Source organism: Lolium rigidum, chromosome 6, assembly GCF_022539505.1.
Source record: "Lolium rigidum isolate FL_2022 chromosome 6, APGP_CSIRO_Lrig_0.1, whole genome shotgun sequence".
In the NCBI taxonomy this organism is placed as follows: Eukaryota; Viridiplantae; Streptophyta; class Magnoliopsida; order Poales; family Poaceae; genus Lolium; species Lolium rigidum.
Genome location: NC_061513.1, coordinates 112,441,875 through 112,448,905, shown reverse-complemented (window position 1 = coordinate 112,448,905; position 7,031 = coordinate 112,441,875). Strand labels below are relative to the sequence as shown.

The 7,031-nt window shown below is 49.4% G+C and overlaps 1 protein-coding gene across 1 annotated transcript; it reads left to right on the top strand.

The window, feature by feature from the left end:
* The first annotated feature begins 3,250 nt into the window (after nt 1–3,250).
* Nucleotides 3,251–5,244, top strand: LOC124665263 (gibberellin 2-beta-dioxygenase 3-like). Its single transcript, XM_047202683.1, has 2 exons — nt 3,251–4,351; nt 4,996–5,244. Exons 1-2 carry the CDS (start codon nt 3,608–3,610, stop codon nt 5,242–5,244), a joined length of 993 nt encoding a protein of 330 aa, XP_047058639.1. The 5' UTR covers nt 3,251–3,607.
* The last annotated feature ends 1,787 nt before the right edge of the window (nt 5,245–7,031 follow it).

Genomic DNA, 7,031 nt, shown 5'->3' with positions numbered 1-7,031 from the left:
CTGGCTGGTGGCTTAGTAGACGATTACATGATGTATAGACGACTTGTCTTTCTTATTTTCAATTGGTTGATATTTATGTACACTCTCTGTGATCCATAAGTTCTAACCGCTGAAACTAAAAATGCTGCAATAAAGAAAGTTGTGTGCATCAATATATGCATAGGTTCTCCCCATTTCGAAAAAAAGAGATTCCTCTCCCTATATCATTTCACCCAAGCGTTTGGCCCTCTTGGTTACCTGCCTCTTTTTTTTTCCAAGACAACTAGCGACGGATCATGTTTTGTTCTGTAAGATCCGTGCGTTGCGTTCACTCCATGTTTTCCATGTGATAAGAAGTGTGAGGGAGGCGACAACCTTGCGGTTTGGTGTGGAGCCACTCTTCATGGTGCTCCACCAATGCTTGATCGAGAGACCCACCCGAATGTTTGGAGTCACTCTTCATGGTGCTCCAATCTCTTATATAGTTCCAAAGGCGGGCGGTGCAACGGCAAATGATAACAAGGTGGCAAACTCATTATTTTCGTTTGCTTGCAATAAGGACACAAGCCACAATTTGTCCAACCTCGTTCCTGGTCCAAATTATACTTTGCGTTACGAGCCAAGCAAACGGTTTGTTTCCTTGCGAGACACACAAGATTTCAACGTCGTCTTGTGCATGAGGGAGCAGATAGAGCCAATGGCCGCCAAACCTCGCTTTTGGAGGTGGCGGCATAGAAGATGTTCATGTCCTCCTAGTTACATGGGTTTTTGGAGGCTGCCCAAATTTTTGTGGTGACCTTCCAATCAAACCACGACTGTAGGAGATGAAGGAATGTGGCGAACTTATCCACATCCATGAGTCTAAACCGCCAAGTTTTTTTAAGGAGGGCACACCATCTCCCAAATCACTTTACATTTGGCTCCGATGGTGGTATCCTTGGCCGACCAAAGGAAGGTCTTCTCAATATTGTTGATGAACTTTAAGGTACCCTAAGGAACGACGAGAGGGGTGAGGTAGTAGGTGGATTGGGAAGTTACACAGATTTTACAAGGGCCGTGCGGCCAACCGTGGTGACGTATTTCCATTCCACCGAGGAAGCTTCTCGGTACATTTGCCCACTAGGCGTTGGAAATCGACCTATTTAGGTTTTCAAACTGAGAGTGGGAGCCCAAGATATTTCATGGGAAAGGAGGCTCTCGTAGCCAGGATGTCATTAAGGTTAATGTCACCACATCGAATAGAGACGATGACAATCTTTTGGAAATTTATGCATAAACCGGTGATCTACCCAAAACTCTCACCGATCTTTGCCAAGTTGCGAGTATCCTCCTTGATAGGATTAAAAAAACCACCGGGTTGTCCACATAAAGGGAGGTTCTAATGATGGTTTAGGGGCCCAGAGCTTGTGAAGAAGGCTATACCTAGTTGCCCCTTGTCGGCTTTGCGTAAGTGGATCAATGGCAATGACAAAAAGGAGAGGAGATAGCGGGTCGCCTTGTCTAAGGACACGACCATGCAAGATGGGGCTGCCGCCAATGCCATTAAGGATCACACAGGATTAAGAGGTACCACCTCCATCCCAAGGCTTAAGGCCTATATTTTTTTAGAAAGTCAAACTATGTTAAGTTTGACTAAGTTTTTATAAAAAATCATTAACATGTGAATACAAAATTAATATTATTAGATAGATAATGAAATATATTTTCATGTGATATCTACAAAATATCATATTTATTGATAGATTATTCTAAAAAATTGGTCAAATTTTACTTGCTTTGACTTTTCTAAAAAAAATATAAGCCTTAAGCCTTGGGATGGAGGTAGTTGTAAGCAACGTAGTGATCCAGTTGCAAAACCTAATAGGGAAGTCCGACGTTGGTGGAGGGCCATAATAAACTCCCAGTGGATAGAGTCAAAGGCTTTTCGAATATCAATCTTGAAAAGAAGTGTGGGGGTATTTCCTTTAATGAATATCTTCGCAAGGTTCTTCACATAGAGAAAGTTGTAGTTTGTTCTTGAAGAGAGAGCACATTGGCAGTTATTTTGACAATATCATGAATTACACCAATATGCCTATAATCTGAGATACACTCTGTGCCATCCTTCTTAGGCAAAAAGTGCAGTTTTTGCGGAGTTTATCCAACGTAACTTGGCAGCAAGAAGATTCTGAAATTGGTGCACCACTTGCATCACATCGGTTTTTATAATGTCCCAACAGTTTTTTGAAAAAAGCCTCGGTCAAACCATCTGGACCGGGTACCTTAGAGGCATTTTCCACTTATTCGATTATAGGCTCCCCAAGCTCATGCAAGGCCGGGTCCTTGAAATGGAGCTCGTTCTAATTGAAATCTTGCTTCCTAGACCCCTCACAACCGATCACCGCTTGGAAGTGGTTATGGATTGCACCCTTTCTTTTGGCACCATCGTTGGGGCCCGGGCCCTTGATTCTGTTTGAGACGGTAGATGTGATTTTTCTTCTCCTAGTGTTTACCCTTAGGTGGAAGAATTTGGTATTGGTATCACCCTACTTTATATGTTAGCAATGCGGGAACATTGTTTCTTTCTAGGCCTCACAACCACTGCCATTGCAATAACCTTCATTTTCAAGCGTGCCTAAAGATCCCTCTCAACGAAGAAAAAGTTGCATATTGTCGCCCAAATTAAGGTGAAGAATGAAAAAGCAAGGCCGTGCCCAACATGACTTTGTTATTTGAGAAAAGACCTCTCCACCATTTTCTCGACTTCTTTCTCGTGTGCTTTAGCTTGTGATAAATGATTTGGCAAGTTTCGAGAATAGTATTGGGTTTATTCCAAAGCTTTGTACGGTCCCATTGAAACTTTGGACTTGGTTGATAGAATCATCATCCCATAGGAGTAGCGTTCTCCCTCTACTTCTTCCGATTGATTGGTGCTCCGCGAAGCTCGTCAGTCTTCTTACATGTGCCAAATCACATGTTAGATCACATTGTAGAATGTTTTGAGCGATCTGTGCCAGTCATTACCGCGTCCCATAGATTAGAGTAAATCACGTTTTTCTCGTGAGGTATATCAGATACAGAAAATACTGCATCGCGCGCGCGCGCCCGAGCGATCCATATGAGCCGAGTGAGAGCCGTACGTAGGCACCGGTGGATGGCATTGGCACACGTCGCGACCCCGCCACGACGGCCTGGCTCCATTGCCACCACACAGGCTACTACGGATGCGCCCAAGCTGCTCGAAAAGAGGAGCTCGCGACATGAAACGGGGCATTCGCCCAACCATCTGCAAGCCCCGATGCGATGAGACAGAGAGCGAACCCAACCCCATCAACCTCCCGATTCATCTCTCCTCAACTCCGCCTTTCCCCACTCTCACTTGGCCCTGCCCCCACCGCCCAGCCAGCCGCTCTCGCTCCATCCACCTGTAGGCTGTAGCTGCTGATGCCCCCGGCCAGCTCTATATATACGCCACACTTCTTCCCCCACATGCACTTGCGCTTGCTACCCTGCACTACAAGTGTACACCTCCCCTGTTTCTCCCGCGCACCTCTGTTTCTTCTTCGTCCCAGAGCGTCTCTGCTCCTATACTCTCCTCTCGATCGCGCGTACCATATTTGGCACCACTAGCTAGCTCGCAGCATCAACCATGGTGGTTCTCGCGAGCACGCCGGCCGTGGACCAAATCCCGCTCCTCCGTTCCCCGGACCCGGGGGACTACTTCGCGGGCATGCCGGTCGTGGACCTGTCCAGCCCCGGCGCGCCCAGGGCCATCGCGGACGCGTGCTCACGCTTCGGCTTCTTCAAGCTCGTCGGCCACGGCGTGCCCCTGGACGCCATGGAGCGGGTCGAGGCCGAGGCCGTGCGCTTCTTCGCGCAGGCCCAGGCCGACAAGGACCGGGCCGGGCCGGCCTACCCGTTCGGGTACGGCAGCAAGCGCATCGGGCTCAACGGCGACGTCGGGTGGCTCGAGTACCTCCTCCTCGCCGTCGACGACGCCTCCCTCTCCGCCGCATGCCCCGTCCCGTCCCGCGCGGCCTTTCGGGCGGCGCTGAACGAGTACATCGCGGCGGTGCGCAAGGTGGCTGCGCGGGTGCTGGAGGCGATGGCGGAGGGGCTGGGCATTGCGCCGGTCGACGCCCTGAGCGCCATGGTGGCGGCGCAGGGCAGCGACCAGGTGTTCCGGGTGAACCACTACCCGCCATGCACCGCGCTGCAGGGCCTCGGCCACAGCGCCACCGGCTTCGGCGCGCACACCGACCCGCAGCTCATTTCCGTCCTCCGCTCCAACGGCACCTCCGGCCTGCAGGTCGCGCTCCACGACGACGGGCGGTGGGTCTCCGTGCCTTCCGACCGCGACGCGCTCTTCGTCAACGTCGGCGACTCCCTGCAGGTGCGTATATGCTTGTTCCTGGCTCTGACACGTGACGCCTTTTCGCTCCTGCACGCGCCAATTAGATTTTTCTTTCTTGCTACTTGCACATGTACTTTTCTCCTTTATTACTCTCTGTGCAACAAAATATCGCATCATCATAAGCCATGCTAAAATTCTGTGGATGCGATTAAACTGGAGTTAGTGCGCAAGTCAACTGCGAGCTCCATCGTGAGATCACAGCTGAAGCCGATGGAGGCCGGCCCTGTCATGTCAATTCACAGCCTACGTTCAGTTCAAATCATCACTAAAAAACGAACTACTGCCACATCTCATCACTAATCACCCTGAACTACCAAATGATTGTTATTTGAGTGTTGGTACGGTTTGCACGGCATGAACAGGAGCAGGGGCGTTTGCCCTTCGTGGATAACCACGGAGGGACTCCCCAATAACCGCCGCCAATCGCATATCCGCCACACCGACACGCCCACGCCGCTGTATGATCGATCAGTTAGGCTCATGAACTTGGCGTGATGGCTGCATGGCATATTGGCATCTACCTCTACATCACCATGCCAAGACAACACAGTGCTCTGCACCCACCTGGATTGATATTTAGCTTGATCTGATGTACAGCTTGTTCTTGGATGTGTGTTAATCAGGTGCTGACCAACGGGAGGTTCAAGAGCGTGAAGCACAGGGTGGTGGCCAACAGCCTCAAGTCCAGGGTCTCCATGATCTACTTCGGAGGGCCGTCGTTAGGGCAGAGGATCGCGCCATTGCCGCAGCTGCTGGGCGAGGGAGAGCAGAGCCTCTACAAGGACTTCACGTGGAGCGAGTACAAGAAGGCTGCCTACAAATCAAGGCTCGGTGACAACAGGCTGGCCCACTTTCACAAGCACCAGGCATGAACAGCTTTAACAGCCCAGCCAGCTAGCTAAACAAGAGGATGAAGCTCCTAAACAAAGAAAGAAAGAAAAGAGAGCAAAAGGAAGAAGACGAGGATAATTTCAGGACATGTACAGCTGGGAGGGAAAGCTAAGCTAGCTAGATCTTTTTTTTGCGTTGCGTGCGTGTGTGTGCTCCTAGTGGCTATGCCTCTGGCATGTTTGGCGAGGTGGGCTCCTTTCCTATCTGGGAATGCTGGACCAATGGTGAACAGTTAAGTTAACTCCTAGTTAATGATAATGATAGCCAAATACTGCTACTACTATAGTGTATAGCACAGGATAACAACCAAGGCTTTGGTATTTCTTTTGCTTTAACAATGTGTAATTGTGGTATCCGAACGTAGTTGTGTTTGTATGCGAGACCTTCTGTTTACTGACCAGCAAATGATCCAAACTTTCTCTTTCGAGCAGCGGACTCATGCGCACGCACTCTTCAGTAGCTAGCGCGCAGTTTCAACGCGCCAGATTTCTCTTTTCTTAGGTCAGGTCTCTTTCTTCTAGTGTATAAATCGAATTGTGCCTTTGCACCGGTTCATCGCTGGCAGTCTTAATTCTTAGAGAATTTCATTGGCGCCCATGCGCGCCAAACACACCGAATGGAGGCGCCGCAAGGGTCGGCGTTTTTTGCGGCGTTTCATCAGAGTCCTTAAAAAAAACTCTTAAATTCGATCTAAATTTAAATCTCATTCAAATGTTGTTTATATGTATGAAGTTCGATGAAAATCAACTAAATTTTGTCGGAGGCACGCCAGGCCACCCTCGCCATCGTTTTTGCCATTGTCCTGATGTGCCCGCGCCGTGGCTTCACGCTTTTGTCGGTGTTGGATCGTTGTTGCTGAGGGTGGAGCTTCCCTGCAGCACTGGCCCTTCAACACCGTCTGCCTAAGCAAGATGGGTCCTCCTCCCCAGCCCATAACAAAAATGAGCTTGGAGCTCGCCAAACGCGTGCTTGACATTTTTTCTGGAAATCTCCTGGTAACAAGAAAACCAAGATTTTTTTCTAACCTGGAGGAAAAGGAATTGTCTTCACAAAGAGCTACAAGGCAACATGAACAAACACACCAAACACGGACAAAGACATGGTATCAATCAACATAGGCCACATCCAAACCTCTCTGGCGACGATAGCTCGGACACCTTCGCCGATAGTCCAAACTTAGCAAACTTCATCACCAAAAGGAATCATATGCGTGCCGGACTAGAGAGAGACTTCAGGGTCAACGATAACACCCTTCACAAAGCCAAGTGACTGATTCGGCTAAGAAACCCCAGCCGAGCCTAACACCAACGGAAACACCACATGTTAAGCCCCACACAACTCATGTAGCTTTCGTTTGATCGGCAATACAGTAGCCAAGATCTCGTCAAAGCGTCCACTCTCAAAGATAACCAACATAACAGGCTGCGGCGACCGGCATGGATTGCCACGAGGAGAGAAACAACTATAAAGATGTCCTTCCTTAACCAGGGATGACTACTTCTCCGCGGAGCCAAGTGCCCACGAAGCCGGCACCGGTGGCAAGCTCCTGGCCACCTGTTATCACCAGAATTTGACCGGATCAGAGGTGGGCCGCGATTGGAGATGGGCTTGAAGGATATACATGGAAGAAATACATGAATCGGCCTTGTATATAAAGTTTGGGCTAGTTTGCCCGTGTATCTGTAACATAGTAGGATACGTGTCGGTTAGATAGAGTTTGGCTCGTGCACGGTTGGGATTATTCCCACGTTAGAAAGTCTACGGACTA

Coding starts and splice junctions, on each gene's coding strand:
- LOC124665263 (XM_047202683.1), top strand. CDS start 3,608: ATGGTGGTTCTCGCGAGCACGCCGGCCGTGGACCAAATCCCGCTCCTC. Junction 4,352..4,995: donor ACGTCGGCGACTCCCTGCAG/GTGCGTATATGC, acceptor TGTGTTAATCAG/GTGCTGACCAACGGGAGGTT.